At 42.5% G+C, this 25,112-nt stretch overlaps 1 protein-coding gene across 5 annotated transcripts in view; it reads right to left on the bottom strand.

The window, feature by feature from the left end:
* pkp4 (plakophilin 4) overlaps positions 1–25,112 on the bottom strand; it is a 119,587-nt gene continuing 94,475 nt past the window's right edge. For all 5 annotated transcript variants that reach the window (XM_050048648.1, XM_050048647.1, XM_050048646.1 and 2 more), the window contains 11 exons: positions 12,716–12,899; positions 11,819–11,936; positions 10,943–11,134; positions 8,554–8,727; positions 8,129–8,279; positions 6,196–6,388; positions 5,634–5,718; positions 5,195–5,312; positions 4,963–5,103; positions 4,112–4,176; positions 1–1,028 (listed from right to left, as the gene is read on the bottom strand). In XM_050048648.1, coding sequence (XP_049904605.1) covers positions 783–1,028; positions 4,112–4,176; positions 4,963–5,103; positions 5,195–5,312; positions 5,634–5,718; positions 6,196–6,388; positions 8,129–8,279; positions 8,554–8,727; positions 10,943–11,134; positions 11,819–11,936; positions 12,716–12,899 — 1,667 coding nt within the window. In that variant the 3' untranslated portion in view covers positions 1–782. The remainder of the gene's footprint in view (positions 1,029–4,111; positions 4,177–4,962; positions 5,104–5,194; positions 5,313–5,633; positions 5,719–6,195; positions 6,389–8,128; positions 8,280–8,553; positions 8,728–10,942; positions 11,135–11,818; positions 11,937–12,715; positions 12,900–25,112) is intronic.

Genomic DNA, 25,112 nt, shown 5'->3' on the forward strand with positions numbered 1-25,112 from the left:
TTTAAAAAACAAAACTGACCTTTTTATTATTTTAGCATGGTTGTGTAATGATGCCATCTTTGTCCACATATTTCTTCATATATTTATATATCTATAGAGATTTAACATGGCACGAGTTTCTTTTTTTTAACCAGTGCTGATGAGTGTAAACCAGGTAACATGTTTTTTTTTTCTGTATTTACAATAACATGAAAGAAATGTACAAGACTCCATGGCATTACACAGCTTCAACATTAAGTACAGATACAACTTGACCCCTCTGTACAATCTAACATCATTAGTTTACTATTATTGTTTTTTTTGTTTGATTTTTTTTTTTACAGATATGAGTTCATGATCCATTTTGGCTTCAGCACATACACATTTCCCATCTTGACTCCTACCGCAGACCCTCGCTCACATGACTCACACCTCTCACCATGCTATCACAGCTAAGAGTTTCATAAAAATAAAACTAACATCTAGACAGAGCAGGACGCACGTCTCCTCGCTGTAGTGTGGGGTTTCATCCCTCAACAGGCCCCCAGCATGATTCCATCTTCCTCTACTAAATAAAAAATAACTTAAAGAAAAACATTCCTTGATTTCCTTCTTTGGCACATTCCATCTTTCCATCTGCCATCGCTCAGGTGAACTCCCCCTCCACACACACACATTCACTTGAAAACAAACACACTTATGAAGCCAAGTTCATGAAAAAAGTCTGTCGGTTGTTATGTGCTCCCGCGGGCTCCTCGCCTCCGCTGCAGGCTGAGGACAGGGCGTCAGGAGCATCTCCAGACCTATACCCAGGAGTCAGGGGAGCCGGGGTACTGCTCTGCCCTGTAGGAAGGCCTCCGTGTGCTAGCGTAAAAGTCCACATAGTTGGTGGTGGATTTCAGTCCGTGAGGCTGGGAGCTGTAGTCGACTGTGGGCGGGTACGTGATGACCTCCTCCAAGTACGGGTCGTCGTAGCCGTGGGGATGCTGCAGGTACATTCTGTACGTGTCGTAGTTCCTCCTGCCCGGCTCCTCTGTATAATACATAGGCTGCAAGGAAGAGAGAAAGGTAGGACCATGATAAAATGATTTTCACTGGAACTACATTCACTCAAGTGCTGTGTTTAAGGTAATAATCCTCATGAAATGGAGTCAAATCGTGGAATTACATCCTGTTTTTGATACTCTTTAGTTTTAATGTTAGTGGCAAGATGGGTCTCATTGATGTCAGCCTCATGGTATGTGTCATTTCACGCTTCCTATTCATCGTCTAAGCAAGCAGCCTTGCAATGCATTCTGGTAGCACTGCACTGTGTTTTAAAAGATGGGGCAACCACTCCTCATTTCTGTAGAGTTATATCTAGGCTACTATATGGAAATCAGGGGCATCCAGTGCGACTTGCCACCTCTGGAAACTCCTGCAAAAAAAACGTTAAAACTAACCATCGATCTGAAATGAAGACAATTTCATTAATTGCATGGCTTATTTTTTCACTTCAAAAGTTTTCATAAAATATGTGAAAATGTCCAAGCAGGCTGCCAAGTTGGTCTAGTTTCAAATCTGGGAGCAGACAGCCCATGTACCAAGGGGCACAACCATCAAGGGTGCCACTAGTGGCACAAAGCAGCGCAACCCCAAGCGTCCAAAAACGCTCCCCTCTTTAAGGTCAGGGGCTAGGTGCTACTATTGTGCCTTTCCTGTGCCAGCTTTTTAGAGTGCGGCAGCAGGTTGCATCTAAGGTCACTAAGCAGCCTCAACAAGCATCAAATCAAAGCCTATTAACCTGAAATCCTGAGTGCAGAGCTGATCTTCTTCCTGGTGCTGTTTATAAGTGTGTAGGCCTATCGTCAGTGGGACAGATGTAAAGCTCTGGCAGCTCTGCACTAAAACCATCAACTTCTTCTTTGTATTTATCACACACTGATATTAACGGATGAAGGGAAAGATATCTGTCGGCTGTGATTGGTTGTTGTAACATGACACGCAGTGCGCGCTGCTGCGTTCCAAAAGTTGAACTCAGTTTATCTCAGGGTGCAGCCGTCGTGCCCTGAAAAATAGGTGCTCGGGAACAGCTGCACACCACAACAGCGTCAGTCTGGTGTTTGAGCACCCCTGCCGTGCGTTTACAATGAAAACAATGAATTTGAGGGCCAAAAAAACGCAGTTTTAAAATGTTACTTTAACTTAAACCAAACCATTATCCAATGCTGCTGCTGCTGCTTCATATAAAAAGCCAGTGGCAAAACACCTCATGACTTGTTTACGAAAAAAGACAAAGGTCATTTAAAAAGTACAGTTTTGAATTTCTGTATTATTTCATGCCACTTAATATCCAAATCACAGGAGCTGCAATTATTTGATTAAGACAAAATGTGTCACAAAATATATGATAATCATAAATGAAGCATTGTGGTGCTACAGAGATGCCCCGGAATACAAATCAAATTCTAGACGAAATTCTAAGGAAACATGCTTGTTTGATGCAGACCCCAGCAAAAATGACATCATTATCATTTTCTGTTTTACTCTCTTCACTGAAAATGAAATGCAAACATTATCATTCCCACTCACACTGTGGCTCATATCGCAATATCTGTCACAATAATCACAATATGATCCTTTTTGCATATTGTGCAGCCCTAAATCTGATGTACAAGATGGGTTTCCCCTGATTTTTAAGTGATATCATGAGAATCAGTTAGTGGCTACTTTGCAGATTCCAGTTTTCATTCATGCTGCATTTAAAGTAAGAAAGCACAGATATGAAGATTGATACCACTCTAATGTCTGCCTGGTAACTACAAGACTACAGCCAGCGGGAGGTTTGCTTAGCTCAGCATAAAGACTGGAAACAAGGGGAAACAGCAGCTTGGCTCTGTCCTATAGTCACAAAATCTGCCTACCAGCACATCTAAAGTTCCCACAGTAACATATAATATCTCCTTTAATTCAATATCCATACCCAGGGTGTTAAACATCAAGATGTGGTTTTACAGGCGAGTTATATGCCAGACTATTTCGTTTCCAAAATGACAAAGTGTTCCTGTAATTAAAGGATCTGAGTACTTCTCCCAACACTGCCAAGTATACACAGATTTTATTACCATCGTCCACTTGATGGTAATAAAATGGAGCAACATATACTATCGTCTCAGCAGATTCAGCAAAACGCACTCTGTCTGACTGCAGATTTCTCTTAAAGCCAGTAAGCTAATCAATCACCTTGTAGCCCACACGTCTGTAGCACTAATGCAACAGAGAGCTGCTGCAAGGTAAAGGGTAGAAATCCACAAGATAGATGGAATTTGTCTGAAATAAATGGGCTGATGACTGTCCTCGTACATTAACTGGTCTAAATGTGATGGGATGAAGGACACAAGAGAACTCTCTCTTTTGCTCCCCCTCCTCCCCTTTGCCTCCTTCTCACTGTGCCTGTTATCTGAATGGGCACACATGGATGTGTCCCGCAGTGACAGGTGCCTGAGACGCGCCCAGACCATCCCAATCCCAGCAGTCACATTCACTCTCGCTCAGACAATAGCTGATGTGCTGGGTCATTCCCAGCATCGCCATTTATCCGCAGCAGAATACGCGTCAGTCTCTTTGTATTAGTCAAGTGGGGCGGAAGAGCCGGTTGTCCTCGCCAGGTTTATACAGCGTGGTGGAGGGATCTCAAACAGGGGCCTTGTACCATTACTATCAAACACTTCCTAGAAGAAAACATTGGTTTTCAAAGGTGGGATGAAATCTAAAGTTTCTTATGAATAATGAAACCAAGTAAGCCCGAAACAAGATCATCAAAACAATTAACAGTCAAGAGATTAAATTCATTTAATTGTTTTAAGTCTCTGCTACTTTCATTTTTTTATTCTTCTAAATATTGAGGGGGGTGAGTGCCCTGCACCCCCCTGAAATCTATACCTATGCCTAAATGTGTGTCTCTATAAGTGACTGCGCAGCGCTGTGTGTCGAAAATATTCTGCACGAATAAACCAAACTAAAAAGGTAAATCCAGAGTGAAGTTGTGTTTTGGAAATGATCTCTTTGGGTACAGTGGCAGCTTTGAATCAGAGCAGACAAACAGGAGCAGATAAAAAATGCAGAGCCTGTGAAGCAGAATGATTATATTCACCTGTGTTCTTCTGGGCTCCTCTCTTGTGGGGGATGAGTAGTAATATGAAGAAGGCTTTCCAGACCCTTGAAAAAAATAAAATGAAATAAAAAGAGCAATTCAGTGGGACTTGATGCAAATACACTTCATTTCATATCAGTGAAAAAGTCTGCACATCCCCATAGGGCAAATGTCTGTATTTAGATAGAGCAGGATCAAGAAGTGCTTCGCTGTGCTGGGGAGAGAAATAACACCAAATAATGGAGCTGGCTACTGCTGTTCTGCTGTTTGCATAGCCCATGGGATGGGTATTTTTGTTGGCACTTTATCCGACCGGTGGAATCCTGAAACTCAATTTCCATTTCACTGTGTAACGCGTGGACTGTTGAGGCTGCGGCTCATGTTGTTTACTCTGCCCTCCTCCTGCTCCCGCCAGCCAGCGTAGGCTGGCAAGAGCTCTTGTCTGGCTGTAGTGTATGTCTGGTTACCCACTCACTACCCCTGTCTGCATGCTGCAACTTGGGCCTGCTAACAATGCCACCATTGTAGAGTGTCCACCACTGGCTGGCCGGTTTGCTTTACTGCCGTGCAGACCGGCTCTGAAGCGCTCTGAATTGAAATGACTGGCTGTCTCCGGGCTGGCAGGCTTTAGAGGAGACGATAAGAGAGGACTGTCTTGGCAGGGAGACGAGACCGGCCATGGAATCTGCTTGGAGCGTTACAAGGGATAAAACAGATAAAGCCCTGCACAGAGAGGACCAGAGGGCAGCCTGTGATTACAGTCTGCTACAGATAGTGGACACTGCTTGAATTTGGGTTAAAAGACTGCTAATATGCAAACTGTATGCACTTTCATTGCATTGTTTGAGTACCTGTATACTGGTTTTTATGGATACTGTTGTCCCCGTGGTAGTTATAAAATTGCATAGTTGACTGCGCTCTCTGGTAGTCTCTGATAGTGTCTCTATGCTCTTTGATGCCCAGCATGGCAGGAGACGACGTGGCACTGGCAGCTGTGAAGAGAGAGAAACACATTTCAACAATAAATTCCAGAGGTTTTCCTGTTTCGCTGGATGAGTCTGTTTTCGTGAAACTGGAGCCTACCAGGGTGGTTCACTGGGGACATCTGAATGGTGCTGGTGGGGAGGGTGGGCTGGGACTTGAACCTGTCCCGTTCAAGTGTCGACACTGGGGTGAGGAAATGGTTTTGGTTCCATCCATCCTGTAAGGGAGAAGAGAGAGGAAACGTGGCGGTTTTAGAAGCAGAGCAGTGCTGGATTTTGTAAAACTTGCTTTCCAATCCTTTGCTGTGTGGTCCACAATAAGCCCAAGTCGATACAAAGACACAGTTACTTTTGTGTTTTATCTTCTTACCCTTTAATATGTATGAGTTATGTCTTTTTCTTTTAAAATCCAAACATGTTACTCTGTTTTCCTTACATTTAAAGACATTAAAAACAGGTAATTCATGTGTTGTGCACTGACAAAATTAGATGGGCGACTGTTAACTGTACCATCATGTCATCAATCCCCACGCTCTTACTTTCTTATAGATGGTACGCAGATCTCTGTACTGCCACAGTGTGTTCAGCACCTGCGCAGCTGCTTTAACCACCTTCATAGAGTACCTGGAAAACAAACAAAAACATAAACATGTATTCTTTTGAGTAATCCCAATCACTTTGACCTCATTTTAATTCACGCTGTAAATATCACAGGACAGTGTGATTGAAGGCAGAGAGTGTCCTCAGAGTGTTGTAACCTGGAACATTACTGAATATATAGCAGGCTAGAAATAGCTGCTGGTCCATCATTCCACTGGGACATGAAACCTCAATGCACACAAAACCACCTTCCCTGCGGCTACCGCTTCTCCTTCTCTGAGCATTTAAATATTTGTGTGTGTGTGTGTGTGTGCTTAGATGTGTAAGTGTTTGTGTAAAACTCCATGATGGTCTGTACAGCCCAGCCTGCGGGCCACACATGGCTGTTTGTGTGTCCAAGCGGTGCATTTGAGCATGTGCACACGTTAGCAGGTTTACATCGGTGTGTACTCTGCACCCTCGCTAAAAGCATTGAGACAAATACATGCTGCTGTGGCCCACCTGTCTCCTCTGCCCTTGGTGATGTTGACCAGCTTCTCGATGCCGCCCGTGTCGGCCAGGGCCTTGGCGTTCTCCATGTTTTTGCTGGTGACCTCGTGCAGGGTGCAACAGATGGCCGCCACCGTCTCATCTGACAGCAGGGTGGTGTTCCCCCCGGGGAGACGATTGACCAGGTCCCTCATTGCATACTTCCCTGAGAGGAAGGAGGGGGGGAAGTGAGACGTGCTGCTCACACATTATGATGTGCCATACAGCAGGAGCGTATGCACAGAGAGAAGACATATAGACTCTCGCTGCATTTATTTTTACACGTTGCATAATGTATAAGTGGATGTCTGCCACTGTGACCTAAACTACATTCTATTATTTCTATATCATGAATGATATATTCATGGCGCTGGAGCTGCAGTGAGGTAGGCAGTTTTCCTAAATGACATTGCGTTATCATCACAAGGACGTCGGTGTGTGAGCATCCTGGTGTTACAGAAAGGATTGTTTCCCCCATTTCTCCTTCAGCAGAGCAGCCCAGCTGAAGGACCTAAATACATGCAGCATAAACTCTCCCTCACACACACACACACACACGCACACACACACACAAAAGCACCTTAAACACAACACTGCAGCTCCTCCCCCATCTGCCTACAGGCGTCACCCCTGCATTGCTGGAACTGTAACTCCTCATTAATTCCACACAGAGAGCACATAAAAACTTGGTTTTCATTAAATGAGACTGTTTCATGCAACAAAAATGGCTGGAGTGAGAGGAGAAATGAAAAAGAATAACCAGTAAGATGTTCACAAAATGCGCTGTTCCTGCTTCTGCATTTAATAGTAATAATAAGAAACATATATAGCTCTATCATGCAAGGCGTGACACAGTTTTGGGATGTAATGTGTTGAATACACACACTAATATATATGCTCAAATGTCCACCATACTGTATGTCTTGCATTGCCTATTGCGTGTCAGTATAATTCTGATACGTATTGTGCCAGTTTCCAAAGGATCCTAGTGTACATTCCTCCCTATAAATCCTTTATACGTCCTTACTAAGCAGTTAGGTCAAGTAAATGTAATGCTCAACATATTATATTAATGTTTTATGTTGCATTTATGCAGGTTAACAAACTAAACCATAAATTGTTTATAAAAGGTGGATGACGTGTCTCCACTTCCTCCCACTGTACAAGAATGAAGCCAAAACATCTTGGATACGGCTGCTGCCATTTTGCGCTGGTGACGTCATTTGGAGCAAGAGTCTGCGCAGTGGCGATCTCCACAGTATCGAGCTCCTGCCCAAACACCCTTCTGACCAACTGTGAGCAGCGCCATTGATCGAGAGCACAACAGTTGACATCCACAGCTGTCAATCACGATTTCAACTCCCCTTTTGAAGCATCAAATCACTAATTGAAACCAACTTTATCCAAAAAATGAACACTTACATACATCAGTGTGATAAGTTCTACCTAAAATGATGTGTGGTGATGTTTCTAGCCTGTTGAAATAAAGGCCTTTTATATTTTCAAACCACCTTGAGTGCCTGGACCTGGATCACTTATGCCTTTTTTTTGGCAATAAGTCTTCCTCTCTCTTCATGACAGAAACCATGTATGGGGAGAAATTATTTGACATGTACTTTGAGTTTTTAGTTTGGCCCATGTCCCAGCAGCTAACAGAAAAGGGGTAGGAATAATAACCAGTACTACAGCCAGCCACCAGGGGGCGATTGAGATGTTCTGGCTTCACTTCTGGAAAGCTGTCATGCTGTCTATCTTTATTATACAGTCCAGGAGCTACCCCCATTTACAACATGGCTTATGAGCATGAACATGAGCTACACTGTTTATTAGAACAAAGCCAAGGTAAGAACAGTGTTCAGGATCTTCATGTCTGTGTACCATCTTCAGAATCCACAGTGTGACTGACCTATGAGCTCCTTGTTCCTGACATCCAGTGCCATGTTCCTCAGAGCAGTGGCAACCGAACACACCACCCTGTCGTTATCCATCCGCAGCAGCTCCACCAGGATGGGCAGCCCCTTCTCCTTACGCACTGCTGCACGAATGTATGCTGCAAACTGCACACACAGAAACACACACAAAAGGCATTAAACCTTCAGAAGGGTCTAGACGCCACGCGGGAAAATGGATGGTCTTGAGGTGTGCGTTTTAACGTGTGTGATTCCAAGTGTGACACTGACGTCAGCTGTGACTGACACAGAGGAGCTGAGCTGTTAAATCCTTTTTAACCAGTGGAATAGGTGCTATGTCTCTGAGGATATCATATTTAACAGTGTGTAAAAACAAAGATGTGTGTACTTGTGTGTACGTAGATACACAGAAATGCTGTACCTTCCAGTTGCCGGCTGACAGGTTCTGAAGGGACCCAGCTGCGCCCTCCAGAGTGGCGGGATTCGAGCTCTCAGCCAGCAGTGTCAAGTAAGGCTTCACCACCGAAGGGTGCCATAGCATCTCTGCCCCCTTGGGGGACTTTGAGAAGCCGGGAATGGGTCCCACACCGTCCCACTGAACAAACAACCACAGAGTTTACTCAGGCATAAATACAGGCTCTAATGCTTTTGTTTTGTTTACAACAGCAATACATAAAATTACAGAAATAAACATTTAGATGATAGTGCAGCAGTTGTGAGGTTTGTGTGGGACTGTCATGGGGACTTTGACCAATTATATAAAGTGCTGCAGGAATGATGTTTTTTGGTGGGCCAACCCAGAGGTAAACATCACTCTGGTTCCCTCGACGATCGCCGATGAGATTTTTCCACTAGATTTTAGATTATTGCAGAAAATAAACTCTGCAGCAAACAAAATTTATGATACTTATATGATTTGTTCAGCAAGGTAATCACCACAAATGAACACAACTAGTAAAGTAAAGGGCTAATGTTAGGCTGTAAACAAACTACACCAAAGCTGTAGGACTTTAACGTCACCACCACTAATCTTATGTGGCATGAGGACGTTCAATGTCCCTGACAACCTCCATAGTCTCATTTAACCACTTGTTAGCAACCACCTTATTTAGGGACATCTGAATGCTTCAAAATTCACAAATAGTGTAATTACTGACATATTTTATGTCGTAGAATAAAACGTGAACATTTCTTAAAGGAAAACTTCTGTGTTTTTTAACCTGGACCCTATTATCATATGTTAGTGTGACTAATGGAGACAATCATTTTAAAACCGGTCCCGTATTGTGAGAGACCGCTGCAGCTGCAGTGGCAAAACACATTACAGTGTAATCCCTAGGGACTATTGCGCACATCAATTTACGTCTCCTAAAGCAGCTTGTTTTTGCGACTGACATGCTCCACTAATCCAGTCTGTTTGTTAGTGTGTGCAACCAAGTCTCGCTCAAGGAGAGGTCTCGTTCTGAAATTTTGGAGACTTTTCAACATTGTCAGAGTCTACTTTTTTTTTAAAACTCTTTTTATTGGAGTTTTCAAAGTTCAACAGTGGTGGTAGTATAAAAGTGAAAACAGAATTTCTGACGGAAAAATACAGAAAATATTCAACAAGTCAAAAATAAAAAATACTCTAAAGGGTGATTTGTCATACATGAATAGAAAAAGACACGAGTTTGCATAATAATAGATAAAATATATCATTCTATTTAAAACAATAAAAAGAGAAAATGAATAGATAAATAAAAATGATAATAACTGAAGAAATTAAAATATGGGAGGAAAATGGGAGGATTTAGAAGGATGTCAGATTGATGGTGTTTCGTGTCATTTAAACTGGGCTAGTTAGGGGAAGAACTTAGTGCATTTGTCTTAAACTGCTCTATAAAGAGTTGCCAGATCTGGTAGAATTTGTTTTCACATTCTCTTAGAAAGAATTTTATCTTTTCCAAATGCAGGTGGTGCATCACATCCTTCACAGGGCAAAATGGGCAGGAGCCTGCGTTTGCTTCCAAGTTAATAATGTCAATCTATGTGCTAGTACGGCTACAAATAACATCATATTATGTTGGAAGCTGGTTAACACAAGAGTGCGGTCAGTGGATCAGGATCAACAGGTCTACCCAGGACGTCCGATAGCAATTGAAAAATATTTTGCCAGCATGTTGTGACTCTTGGGCAGTGCCAGAACATTTGGGCTAGAAAGTCTACATATTCTTAATAAGCTAAATATTCAGCCATGATGTTGAAAATCTTTTACATAACTCTAAGCTATGCTTTCTATACTTCAACACAACAAACTCCTCCCAGCACTCCTTTGATGTCAGACACTTATAATAATAATCTGAGTCTGTCAGTTGAAAAATGAAGCACTTTTTGGGGACATAAATTGATGGTGCATAATTTCCTGTTGAGATTACATTGCGTCCTGTTTTGCTGCTGTGGCTGCAGTGGTCCCTCTCAATGCTGGACCCATTTCAAAAACTGTCGACTCCATTCATCACTTAGACACAAAAGATTGGGGAAATAGGATCCAAGTTAAAAAATATTGGAGTTTCTCTTTAAGCTTGTGTTTACAACAAACCTTATTTCAGACATCTGACCAAACACACTTAAAAAAAACACTGACTTCGACACAAGGGAACCGGAATTGCAAAAACACTACCTCATTTCTGGGTTTAGGACTCATTCCTGCAGCACTTCATTGTAAAAAATCCATAAACATCAAAGCTCCATTAATGTTGACATACCTATTGTATAAATGTGGACGATTAAAACTTCAAACTGAGCCTCGACTTAAAAAGCAGTGCACTCACCGTGTCTTCCTGCAAGCTCTTTTTTTTCTTCTTCTTCTTCCTGCCCCAGCAGCTGGAATCCACCTCTTTACTGGGCGACTCGCTTCCCAGTAAGCCGTCGAGCTCCTGTCCCCCTATGAGTCGGGACGGCGGCAGCTCCAGCTCCAGACGATATGACAGGTTCCTTAGAGTGCAAATACAGTTCTCCACAATCTGATGGCGGACAGAGGGAGACGGGGGGTTTGGGTGGGTAGTTATAGCGGCGACTTTCTAAATCACCATGACAAAAGCTACAATACAATAAACTCTGTGCAGCGCGCTACACTATCCACAGCCGATGTGTGGTACACAGGGCTGCTATTTGCGGCGTTACAAATCAATTCGTTATGGAACCCAAGGGTCTCCAGTTAGAAGGAATATCTAGACCAGAGCAAATGGATTTTATCGCACGCTGTTTGAGTTCTGCACAGGCTCCTCCTCACAGAATGTCAATGAGCATATATGTTAGACAAAATTAAGGGGCCGATTCCCAGGGAATGCCATCTCTACTTTACGGATGAGCCACTTGACTTTTTATGTCTTCTACAGAGCACAGATGCATGTCTGAGAGGTCTGATTTCATTTCTACCGTTGCCATAATGTATACCAGGTCAATGCGCTGCTCGTCTATCAGGTTCTGGATGTCGTGCATATGTGAGTTGTGCTTTGGGTGATAAAGCACATGAAATAGTTCCTGCTGGATGCTGTTTGGGTCATTCAGACAAAGGCAATGAAATGATTCAAACAGGGTTAAGTGGGATTTTTTTCCCCAGAGCCTCTTATCATGTGGCAGCATGTTTTCCTCCTGGCTAAGTGTGTGTGTGTGTGTGTAGACACGTGTGGGTGTTTGGTGCGTACCTTGCTGTCGAAGTCAGAGGTGTTTACGCAGGCTTTGATGACGTAGAGTAGTGAGTCAACCAGTCCTTCACAGACGCGCATCTGTTTTCTGGCCTCCTCACCAGCTGAACTCAGGTTCCTTTTGAAAAGCACATCACACGCACGCGCAAATAAATTAGGACTTGATTTGGGGCTTTGCTCAACAAACAAATGTGCAAATACACAAATGACAGCTGTGTGTGTGTGTTTGTGTGTCCCACTTGAATGTGTAATGTGGGTTTTGCCCTCCCAATACACCATCCATTATGTATGAAGTGTGTGTGTGGTCTGACTGAAGTCATTATAGCACTTTGTTGAGTAAATAAGGAACTAACTAAGTGTGCTAACACACACACACACACACACACCACACACACACACACACACACACACACACACACACACACACACTCTCTCACATCGACTGGCTTTTACCAATTAAAGGCTAAACTCAACATGCAGCACAATGTCATCAAAGGAAGATGCCCCAGGAGAGAAGCTCGGAAGATTACATCATCGACTGTAATGAAATGACGATGACTTTCAAACAAAGAAAGGTAAGCATAAAAGCTGTTTGGCTAAAATATGCACATCTACCAGAGTTTGTTACCTTTGATGTTGTATTAAAATCATTATTTATGACATAACAAACATCTTCTGATATTGTTAACCGTATAAATGTTACTCTTCAGTGGTCTGTACACTGCCCTCTGAAGTTTGTTGTGTTTGTTTGTAGGTGGTTACTCCAATTAAGGCAACATTATCAGTGCAATTTACAGAGGAGCCAAAATTATGAGCTCATTCTCCCCACTAGATGTAATAGCGCCAAATGTCCACACAGGGGTGCTAGAGCCAAGTGTGCTCATCAGGTGGTTTTACCTCAGACAGCCTGTGGTGTTCCTCAGCACCAGGGAGGAGTGGAACTTCAGCTTGTGGTCGTCATCGAAGGTGGAGCTGCTCCATCCAGAGTGGGGGATGATCACAGTGTTGGTCAGAGTCGTTAAGGCGTCCCTAATGATTGTCATCTTGACGGCGTCACATGACGACAGGTTCCACAGCACCCCTGTGGAGACACACGCACGCAAACATGGGCATTGAGAAAACAGGCACGCAAACCTCTGGTTGTGTCAGCTGTCATGTGCAGTTAGGGTAGCCCATCGGAGACACCAGCAACTCTGGCTTTTAATAGCTCTGTGTGTGTGTGTGTGTGTGTGTCCATGAGCAAAATACACACAAACAAGCAGAAACAGACACACACACACACACACACAAGTGAAAAAATACTCCTCTCCACAACTGAAACAGCAGCTCGAGCATCAAGGCATCAGACATTCACATCAAATTTCATCTGGGCAGAATATCCTCGGGGTGAAGATTATTTGCTTGAAACGGGGGGAAAAATGAGAACGGGGCGGAGATCCATATGGCATAGGCTCAGTTATTTGAAATGAAATATAAATAATGTAAAGGCCTTCGAAATTATGCCATCATTTCACTCAATTCAAATATACTTTTGGTAACCACTGATAATCATTCACAGTCTTGGCAGCCTTTGATGCTGCATCTGTCAAGGATTAGCCAGCATGTAGCATGTTCTTCTAATTAGATGCCTCTTGCTGCTAGGCTTATACTGAGGCACAAGCTGACTTGTACAGGGAACCAGCAAACTTTGAGGAGGCTAATGCTGCACGAGCTGGAGCCTACTGTACAGACGCTGGGCTAAATACATACTCGAAAAAATGCTGCTGCAACAAAACTACAGAGAGCATGTGCAGTCTGCATGTGTGTTAGTGGTCTAAATGTGGTTGCCTCATGATTTATACATCATGATTGTGTTCAGTGTTTTTGCTCTACAATTTCTGACCTTGGTTTGTAAATGCAGAACAAACCACATGACCTACACATCAGGGCAAGTTACTACACAGAGCTGTGTGGCCCCCCGGCAGCACAGAAGATTTTTTACCATCACCACAGCTTCAAGGTGGGCACCCAAGATTAGTGTCTTCGATTCAGTATCTGACCAGATGTCTCCCCCTCTCTTCCTGAAATATTACACTGAGTAATAGCTAGCAAAGTGTTTCTGCACAACATTATGATGTCACAGTAAAGTTGTCCTTTGACCTTGTGGATATAAAATGTCATCATGTCATTATCTTATCCTTTTAAACATTTATGGGACTTTTTGTCATAATTAGTGTAAGAATTATCGCGTTATGGCCAAAAACAAGATTTGTAAGGTCATGGTGACCTTGACCTTTGAGCTTCGACCACCTAATTCTAATCAGTTCATTCTTGAGTCCAAGTGGACGGTTGTGCTAAATTTGAGGGAACTCCCTCAAGGCCTTCTTGAGATATTGAGTTCAGGAGAATGAGACAGATGCAAGGTCACAGTGACCTTTGACCACCAAAATCTAATCAGTTCATACTTGAGTCCAAGCCAATGTTTTGTGCCAAATTTGAAAAACAAAAACAAACAAAAAAAATCCCTCAAGGTGTTCTTGAGATATATGTTTACAAGAATGAGACAGACGTGGTCACAATGACCTTGACTTTTGACCTTTAACCATTAAAATCTTGAGCCAAGTGAATGTTTGTGCCAAATCTGAAGAAATTCCCTCAAGGCGTTCTTGAGATATTGTTTTCAGGAGATTGAGACAGTCACAGCCACCTTGACCTTTGACCACCAAAATCTAACCAGGTGATCCTTGAGTCCAAGAAAAAATCAAGGAAAATAATTACTTGCAGGTGTTCTTGAGGTATTGTGATCACAAAAATTAGACAGTCATGGTCACAATGACCTTGACTTTTGACCTTTGACCACCAAAATCGTATCAGTTCATTGGTGAGTCCAAGTGGATGTTTGTGCCAAATTTGAAGTGCAGTCCAAAGATATCTCATTCATAAGAATGTGATGGATGGATGGACAAACTGGAAACACAGTGCCTCTGGCCATGGCTATCACAGACACAGAGGCATAAAGAATAGATAGTGTTTGTGAGAATCAACAGAGGATCACAAAACATAACATTGTGATATTTAAGTGTATCGATATTTTCTTACACCAGTGGTGTATCTATACCTGGTATACAAGGACACCTCAGTGGGAGAGGTTGAAAATAATGATTTGCCTTTCCTCACTTCTTTCTTAAGCTCACTTTTTATTTCCTCTCAGCATGCTTTCCCCCCTCTCTCTAATTGAACCAATGGAGACGATAATAGTCTATAATACACCCCAGGAGCCCAATTCAGACAAGCTGCTGGCAAGAAGCTATATAGACAGATATGTGTCTGCCAAGCAGTGTCTCTTCCAGACATTTATAAAACAGCCATTTCACTTACTATTAACCTTATTAACACTACATCAAAGTGCTTTAAAACCCATTAAAATCCTTGAGTTAAATTTCACTTTCATATTTATTTTGACAAAATGTCAAGACAAAGCTGAGAATTAAGCGATACTTGGCGCTTGATGGTTAACATGCAGCATGTGCTTCTTGTCAGCGCTTGCCAGCAGTGTGTGAGGGGCTGCATGCCGAAACCCTAGCATCAGGTGGGGCTGACGTCTCCGCTCTACTCAGGCAGTGGGATACATTTCAATCAATTCCTTCTGTGGTGATCGAGCTCTTCTCCTTGCGTAAGCACATTCAGCTCTGTTTGCCTTTCTCACAGGATACTCAGACACACAAGGATTGCCCTGAAATAGGGCCGCTAATATAGTGATAACACATAAATTCTCACGCCTGCTGACCAACTTCCCTGGGCCCTTTAACTCACACAATTCCACTCCCTCTCTGGCAAATTCCTCCACACCCGCTCTAATGTCAGTTTGTAGAAAAGAAAGATTCTCTGCAGGATTTCCGAGTGGTCCTGTGGAGGCGGCGGCATGTTGGAGAAATCAACAGGCGAATTCACTGAGGTGTGACTGACAATGCTGTCAGTGGTGCAACACTAGCGGCAGTAAGTCAAATCTAACAGTCAGATTGAGCAGACCTGTGAGTGTATGTGTGTGAACGGAGTCCTAAACTGTATTCTCTGCTCATGTTTTCAGGTGCTTTGGCCTGACTTTAAAACACCGACCCAGTGTAAACACTATTGTGACACCAGGGCCAATAGTCCACCCAGAGCTATACTCCAGAGAGCCCGAGGAGAGGAAGGTTAAATAGAAAAAAAAAAAGTATAAATATACTATGAACGTGGTTAGAATGACTCTAATAGCTGCTGAATCATTGATCCAAAAGCTAAGTGAACTGAAAACTGGATGGACATTTCTCCTGACTTGAAGTAGCTCAGCTGAGGAAGGCTCTCTGGCTTTGATGTGATACAGAGAGGAAAAATGACAAAAGATCACTGATCAGGAATTAAATGGCCAGAGGGCATTGTATTCTAATGACTGCAGTCTAAGGACTGGGTCATGCTAGAAGAGAAGTAGTTTGTACAACATGTTGTCCAATCACATCGCAAGGCAAAAGTGTTTTTCTGTTGTTCCGACTGGCCACACTTGAAGGCAAGGTGAAGAGCAGGCTGTCATAGAGAGGGTGGAGATAGAGGCACATATTTTCAGACCGTCTCTGTCCTCAGAGGCTCTCCAGGTTTCCTAAATTGTCTGACCATCTCAGAAGCAATTCTCTTAGAGTACTGCAGTGCCTTAAGGGCACTGAGACACAGAGTCCACCAGCTGAGTCCATGGTCAGTCTGGTGTCAGTACCATTTGGCCATCATCCAGTGTGTTTACATAGACACGAATAACCCGTTCACTCATTTTACCGTAACCGCTTACCCTGTTAGGGGTCGCAGGGGATTGAAGCCTATCCCAGCTGACAATGGGCGAGACGTGGGGTACACCCTGGACAGGTTGCCAGACTATCGTATTGTAGACACCATATCCTGTTTCAGAAACCGAAATAAGCTCTTATCCTCTTTATGAGAAACCCGAAAATGCTACCTGGAGCACTTTTAAAGAAACTGGGATAATGTTCCTTATCCTCGTTATTTAGATCCTCCGACTACCTGCACTGGCATGGCTTCAGCCAAGTGATGTAACAGAAATAAAAAAAATGCCAGCAGCGACAGCGTCTCACTTCTGGAGCAATGAAGGAACAGAGTTTTGTCTTTCAGTTACAAAAGCTGCTGCGAATCTTTTTCCACTGCTCCCCTGTCCTATGCGGTGACAGTGACAGTGGCAGGCTGGCATTAGTGTGGAAGACTGTGTTACAAGAGTAGCATAGCTGCTTTCAGGAATAACATAAGGTGAGGAACTACATAGTGTATGTGTGGTTGAGAGAAAGAGAAAGACATGGATGCACTCAGAGCAGAGAGCTGGTGGCGATCGGAGCAGAGAAAAAAATATCAGTTAAGTTGTGAATTGGTATTAAACATACAGAGTAGTGTTCTGTATTTGCTGTCACTCTCATCTATCATCGCACAATGCCAACACAAACAGACTGCAATAATTTTTGACAGGTTACTGGTATTTTTCATGTACACGAGGAATATCAATAACCTGATTTCTCTGTGCTCAAGTAAACACCACATCCTCAATATGATCCTAACAGGGATAAGCCTCATGAACAGGTTATTAATGTCCATGTAAATGCACTTATTGAGTGTTTGTAGCTGACTGTTGCTGTTTGAGTGTGTGGCACTCTTGGCGTTCTCCACAACCATTACCATGTTCTGTGTGTAGAAAATCAATGTCATCAATTTGTGGCATCTTGCTCTTGTTTTACACCTCAGTATTTGCTTTTCTTCTGCCATAAACAATACTGCAGGCTGACACTGCCCCTGCAAAGCATATCAAAACCCTTCAGTGCTGGGTGCAACTTTTTATTAGACACACTTGTTCATATTACAAGCATATAAAGACAATTCTTAAACAGATTTACAGTGGCATGAATAAGGCTGGGTGAATTACTCATATAGAACACTGATGGCGTATTTCATCCAGATTTGTTTTTTGGCATTTTCGCTTTCAAACAAATTTGTATCTGTTCCAAAACAGGATTTGGTGTTTCATCCAGCATTTTTCTCTTTTTTGACTTTTGTTCAGATAGTTTTGATTATATTTTTTCATAAAGACATATCACTCCTGGCTATCAAAGAGTACCAAAAAGTACAACACTCTGTCTGCATAACAATAACAGTAGCACCACTGCTCTTGGACTGTTTTACCTGCACACTTTTCTAATGCAGGACAAGGCTGTTTAGCAGAGTGAAGACTCAGTGAATATAACTTGTGTTCAAGTCAAGGTCTTCACTCATCCTTTGACATTTTGTTCAAAGTTTATATCTTGAATAGTAATCCATCCATCCATCCATCCATCCATCCATCTTCAACCGCTTATTCGAAGCCGGGTCGCGGGGGCAGCATTCAAGACATCACTCTCCCCAGAGACACCTTCTAGCTCCTCCAGGGGGACTCCTAAGCGTTCCCAGGCCAGATGAGATATGTGATCCCTGCTCTGGGTCTACCCCTGGGCCTCCTACCAGTGTGACGTGTCTGGAACACCTCCAATGGGAGGCGCCCAGGAGGCATCCTGATCAGATGCCCATACCACCTCAACTGACCCCTTTTGACGCAAAGAATCCAAGAATCGCCATCTTAATGTGGTGGAGGGGTTTGTGTGTCCCTGTGATCCTGGGAGCTGTGTTGCCTGGGGCTAATAGCCCCTGGTGGGTCTCTCAAGGCAAAGTGGTCCCAGGGGAGGGGCCAGACTAAGAGTGGTTCAAGAAGACCATGATAAAACAGCACATTTGGACAGAGTACCGGGGCCCCCCTCTAAGGCTAAACACAACCTGAAACTATCTCTTCCAGACACAGACTAAATTGATCTTTTGTTGGTTTGTTCCCAAAATATCTGCCTCCTGGCTCCCCTGATCTTTTTCTCTTAAACCACAGGTCAGTATGTCATTGACTGTCAGGTGCAGTAACTGGGTGGGCATTTAGTTCATTCCGTGAAAATCTGCTGATCATTCAAAAAAACTGCCCAATTTATTAACCTTTCAATTTTTGCGAGCTGAACTGGAAACTTGTCAATGCAGCATCGACTAAACCTCAGACAAGCAGCTTGGTGTGTACTTTTGGTTAAGTGGGCGTTTCTCATTTTCTCCCCCACACAGTGGAAGCTGATGCATTGCTGCTTACGGCTATAACTGGATTTATTTTGGGATCAAATTCAGTTTCTCATTTTTCATTTGATCAAAGGTCCTAACCTCCTCATTCTTTGTTCCCAAACTTAATAAACACAGCAATCGATGCCAACACTGTGCAACTCTTTGTGCTGGTGCTACTCCGTTCATCTTTGTGTAAACTGGAAGAAGTTTCACTATAAAAACAAAGACAAAAGTTTAGGTTTATAAACTCAAAAAAGTAGAATCATCGCCTTGCAGTTGTATGCCTCCACCAACCAGTCAAGTCGAAGTTTCCATCCATGTTTGTCCCAACTCAAATACGTAGTGAACATTTTAAAGAAAATTAATAAAATGTATTAAATGTATTTTTTTGGCAAAATGGTAGTCATCATTATATTGACATATGATTCCAGTGAATAATTTCCAGAGAGAAACATGCTGTCTTCACATAAAGACTACAGCAGAGTACAGAGGACTGATAGAGAGCTTCACCACATGGTGTAACGACAATCACCTGAAGCTCAGTATCAGCAAAACCAATGATCTTCTGGTGGACTAACACAGGAACAGGATAGAAAACAAAGTTGTGTCAGTAGACAGTGCTTCAGATATGGATGATGCTACAAAGAAGCTACAAATGCTAAAACATGGATGCTTCGGAAACATTTTTAACCCGGCAGCACAGAAAATCTATAAAACAAACACAGTTTCAAGATGGACACTCAAGATTAGTGTCACTAATTCAGTATCTGACTGAATGTCTCCCCTTCTGTTCCTGAGATATGGTGTCAAATAATGGCCAGAAAAGTGTTCTTGCAGAACTCTGGGATGTCACAGTGACGTTGACCTTTTCAATATAAAATGTCATCATTTCATCATTTTAAACTTGTTAGACATTTGTGTGAAAGTTTGTCATAATTAGCACATAAATTCTTGAGTTATGGCCAAAAACATGTTTTGTAAAGTCACAGTGACCTTTGACCTGAAACCACCAAAATCTAGTCAGTTCTTCATTGAGTCCAAGAGGACATTTGTGCCAAATTTGAGGATATTCCCCAGGGGCGTTCTTTGATTATCGCGTTCATGAGAATAGGACGCATGTATATACGGACAACAGGAAAATGCAACACCTCTGGCCACTGCTATTGTCAGCGTGGAGGCATATTCAAAACTGTTAAATAGATAGAGTGTTACATATTTGTTTTTGACGTGTTGATTGGATCAAATAATATCTGGTCTCATTAAGAGCAGTTCAGTCAGGAGCACTTTGGTCAAAGAAAACTCCTTGAAATGGCTCTGTTCTGGGGCCTCTCTGCATCTCCTCAGGCCCATGCAGAAAGCCTTTTCCACCGCCTACGTGGAAAGCCTAAGGCAGAGAGAGCACACCTCTCTGCCCAAATCTCCCTGCCCTTCCATGCGCCTGCGTGGAAAGCCTTAAGGCAGAGAGAGCAAATCTCCCTGCCCTTCCATGCGCCTACATGGAAAGCCTGAGGCAGGGAGAGCAGCATCAAAGACCACCCCGGAACAGCACAGAGCAGCATCAATGACTTCCATCAATAAGCTGCTCCATCAGTTGATTGGCTGTTTGAGATCAGCTGATGTAGCTGGGATGTGAGCTGAGCTTGACATCCCACAAGAACAGGAAAGTGTTAAAATATGAAGTCTTCACTCTGTGTTTTGTTTTATCTTTCAGTGTTTTATATGTAGGTCTACAGATTTAGAGCTATAAAAACAAGTTTTAATCTGACAGAATTGGCCATTTTGTTAAAGTGCACCTAACTCCAACTGTAATGGAATCTGGCATATTCACAAATATCATCAAATACAGAATGATGGAAAAATACCAGTAGCCTTGCTGCAGCTCGTAATTCCCACAGCAGAATGGGAAGTTATTGAGTTATTACAGTAATAACAGAAACAAAGACAATACAAACTTCAGTATGACGGCAGTGAAGCTGCAGGCGATAGCAGTACAGGGGGAGACAGTGAATAACACTAGCTTGAGTTCTTTTTTATATGTAAGAGGAGATAAGGGATTTCTTTTGTTTATTGCCTAACCAAACTAGATCCAGAGATTTGTCTTTTCTAGCAGCAGATGAGGAGTTTAGATGAAGCGGTGAGTGTATACCAGCCAAATCAATCATTTCCTGTATGAGTGACTCCTTTTATATGACGAAAATATTTTTCTGTAAGAATAAAGAATTACCTTTAAATACACTCTGTCGTACTAAGGGCAACATACAGACTCTCCAAAGCTCAAACACAATGAAATCATGATAAAGAGTGGAGTTGAGTTTGCAAAAGAAAAGCCAAGATAAGTGGAGCAAGGCAATATCTAACAAAGAGGAACAAAACATTGCGTGTGTGTGTTGTTTCAGATGTCTGCAGTACCGCAGCTTATGATAATAATAATAAACTTTATTTATATAGCACTTTTCTTAACAAGGTTACAAAGTGCTTGCCGGAGGAAGAAAAGACAGAAAAAGGCAAAAAACAATAAAACAACAACAATGACAGTGCACTGAGGTTTGGCCTTTGGCCGATCTGTGGGGCTGTTTCAGGACAGAGCAATAACCACAACAGCTGCTAGGAGACCAGGCAGGTATCCCTTTGTGTGTCCCCACAACACGACCTCTGACCTGAAGCAGGGGGTGGCCTGTCATTGCAGCTACTTCTAATGAAGCACAGGTGACACATGGACCTCCCAGCAGAGCCGAGACGGAGCCGCTGAATGGGAATTACGACGCTAAGTTCTGACACCTGGCTGGCCTCCTCACCAGCTCCCGTGTAGAAAGGAGCTGCTGGTGAGTGAATGATTTGTGTCTGCTCCCCTTAAAGCTTCAGTGTGGGATGCCCTTGTCATCCAGCTGAAAGCTCTTTATGTGGATTGTTCTCATCAGCCATAATTAACCAGAGGTGATGCAGCACTTTTGACCTTTTCTAATTGCTCCCCATCCTGGAGTCTGTGCTACCAATTAGCCGCAGCAAGCTCTCAGGCTGGTGGATGAAAGGGGAAAAACTTAAAAACAGAGCCCACATTAAAGCTGCTTATTTGGTTGGGCAAAACGTCTGTACAACCTTTTGAGGGCAAAACACCACCAGATACCACAGGTGAGTAGTACAGCCATACGTTGTTTTGGTGGCATCTCCGCATGAGGAACTGCCAACTCTGTCAAATACACCACGTTTGACTTCATCACACAGACTGTATAGGTTGTAGCTGCTGTGGTAGTGAGCCAATCAAACATTGCATTAAATCAAAGAATGCTTGCATACTAAACATAAAATCATTTTGTTCTGAATGTGGATACAAAAAGGATCAAATGCAGGTTTAATTTGACTGAACAAGTTTCAATACTATTTGGTTCTGGGTTATTCAGTAGATACCTTAAAGGTATTGAGTGCCAAGTGGAGCTAGGTGATAAAACGATCTTGATAGTGGACGCGATAAAATTATTTTTAAAGATGATAAACTTTGACAGTTTTTCTCGATATAAATTGAGCCTGTCACACAGCAGAAATAAACACGATCAGAACCAGTCTGCTGCCTCTTACTCTGCCTTTCTCTACTTCAGGATATTTTACTTGCGTCAGTGAAGAAAACGCTCATTATCCGTAAATGCAACCAAAGGGAGACAGTATGAAATTTTTCAAACACCCACAGAAGTCGAACACAACTTGAAGAAATGTGGCATTTTTGTTAAGATAAATGTTTACATTTAGATGTTTTTCCAATATATTGTCATAAAATATCTTCTAAACCAGGGGTGCAAACTCATTTTAGTTCATGGGCCACATACAGCACAATTTAATCTCAGATGGGCTGGACCAATAAAGCCATTGCACAATAACCTATAAGTGACATCAGCTCTAATAGTTTTCCTTTCTTTGCGTAAAGAATTACAGGTACATTCGGTAGATGTTCATCCTTTGACAAAACAGCCTGAGATGTCTTAAGAAATAAGGTGCAAATTCAACAGTATGTCTCAGTTTTTCCACATTCAGTCAGTCTACTTCTCACTGTCATTACATGTGCATTTATCCAGACATTTCCTGATTATTTTGAACTGAAGCTGCTGATTGTCAATATTCTGCACAATGTTCAATATCTTTAAACATGCTCACAGTAAGTGTTCATTGTTCTATCAGAGAGATGTGGTCTGGTCAAGGTGGAAAAGCCTCAGAGGCAGAATTTTACATGAAGTGGGCAACCCATTGCTGAACTCGGTTAATGTTTATTTTATTCTATTTTATTTCAAATGAACTATATGTTAAAGTTTAACTAATGAATCCAGTGGTTCCATCAGGCTTCAGTCATTATCAGGATACTTAAACTTGCAGCATTATCAAATTCTATATTGTGAAAAATATCTATCAGTATGGAAGCAGTTATTGTGATAATGTTATTTAGCACCGATACCCAGCCCTGGAATGAAGGCAATGAAAGGAATTTCAGCCACTGACTCCAGTTTACTTCACTACATAGACCACAAATTAGAAGACAAATTATACTCTTGTGCTCTTTGGAAATGTTGATCCTTTGTTTATGTATTATACAAAGTAAACAGGCAGTTAATTGAAACAGGAAACTGAAGACAATCTCCTTCAATCTGTTGAGCTCGTACTCTGACTGTATTGTTTTCCTTTGGAGGACCGCTGGACTGTAACCCGAGACCGTATTAGAGCGAGGGCTGGATTCGAGCTCAAGCAGCTGACTCAGCCACCTGGGAGCCAAATGTCTTGGATTGCTTATTTCTGTAGTGCTCCACCCTGATCCTAAACAACATGGATTTATACGCTGTTTGCAGAGCTTAGACAACACACAAATACAACTGAGCTACACAGAGAGGAGGAGACTGACAAGCAGACTGTCAGGAACAGTTGTTTTCAGACAGAGACGGGGCTAAATCTCTCCGCAGCCTCAGTAATAAAAGCATATGAATCCTGTGGAAATGTGGTTTCATTTCTTTGCATATATCATAAGCAGGAGTGACAGCAGTGGCGGCAACTTAAGGAAAAGCCTCAATGACTCAGTTTCTATGACAGTTTTAATTATGTAAATGACAGTAAGCAGTCTGTTAAACTGTTTAGTCAGAGTATCTTAATTCACGCGTAATCTCTACTAGCAACATTGTACTGTTAACCATGACGGGCAGCACCAGGTAACCATGAGCCATATTCAAGACTCATAAGCAACCAAACCAGCACTGTACACTAACAACCCCACCTAAAACTCCTCAAGGTTTGTCAGGTTAATAATTCAACACCTCCTAGACAATGTTCCTGTCCTGCTGTAACCCCACGACAGACCTCCTAAGGATGTGATTCTCTATGAGCAGGGTGAGACTGAATCAAACAACAATGCTTCAGGCTGGACAGCTAAACAATGAGCTGAAACTCGCCACAAAACTCAATAAAGCCGAGGGGGGCTGCAGATTCAGACGACAACTCTCTGCAGGTTCATCACTACAAGCACCTCCCTTCACATTGTTCCATTGTTTTCACATTATCATTTGATTTTGATATAATAGAAATATCATTCATAGCTGTTTTAAGTTATTTACCAAGCAAAAATATCAAACACTCTCTGATTCCAGCCTTTTAAATGTAGAGATCCAAAAGTGGCGAACATTCTTGATAGGGCTGTACATAAACTTATTTTACACACAGCACTGGTGCTACAGAGGTTGTTTTGTGGCATAGGTCACAAAATTGTAGCATAAGTTTATCAGTAACCATCAGTAAGTATCAAGTAAGTCCATTGTAGTTTATGGCTACTTAAATTCTGTGTTGAAGGGAGTCTAAAAAGTAATTTTCCATGACCTTTCAAATGAATATAGCAGTGAAAAAATGCAGACATTGTTCTAAACATCCATCCATCCATTCATGCATCTACTTTTCATCCACCTATCAGGGGCTGGGTTATGGGGGCAGTAGGCAAAGCAAGGTACTCCAGACGTCCCTCTCCCCAGCAATGTTTTCCAGCTCCTCCTGGGGAATCCCTGTGCCGTTCCCAGCCTGGATGACATACATAATCCCTCTGACAAGTTCTGGAACAACCCCAGGTTCTCCTAATAGTTGAATGTGCCCAGAAAACCTCTGACTCTGGCCCAGGACCAGCCTAATAAGATGTCCGAACCACCTCAAC

The sequence above is a fragment of the Epinephelus moara genome, chromosome 7 (assembly GCF_006386435.1).
Source record: "Epinephelus moara isolate mb chromosome 7, YSFRI_EMoa_1.0, whole genome shotgun sequence".
NCBI lineage: Eukaryota > Metazoa > Chordata > Actinopteri > Perciformes > Serranidae > Epinephelus > Epinephelus moara.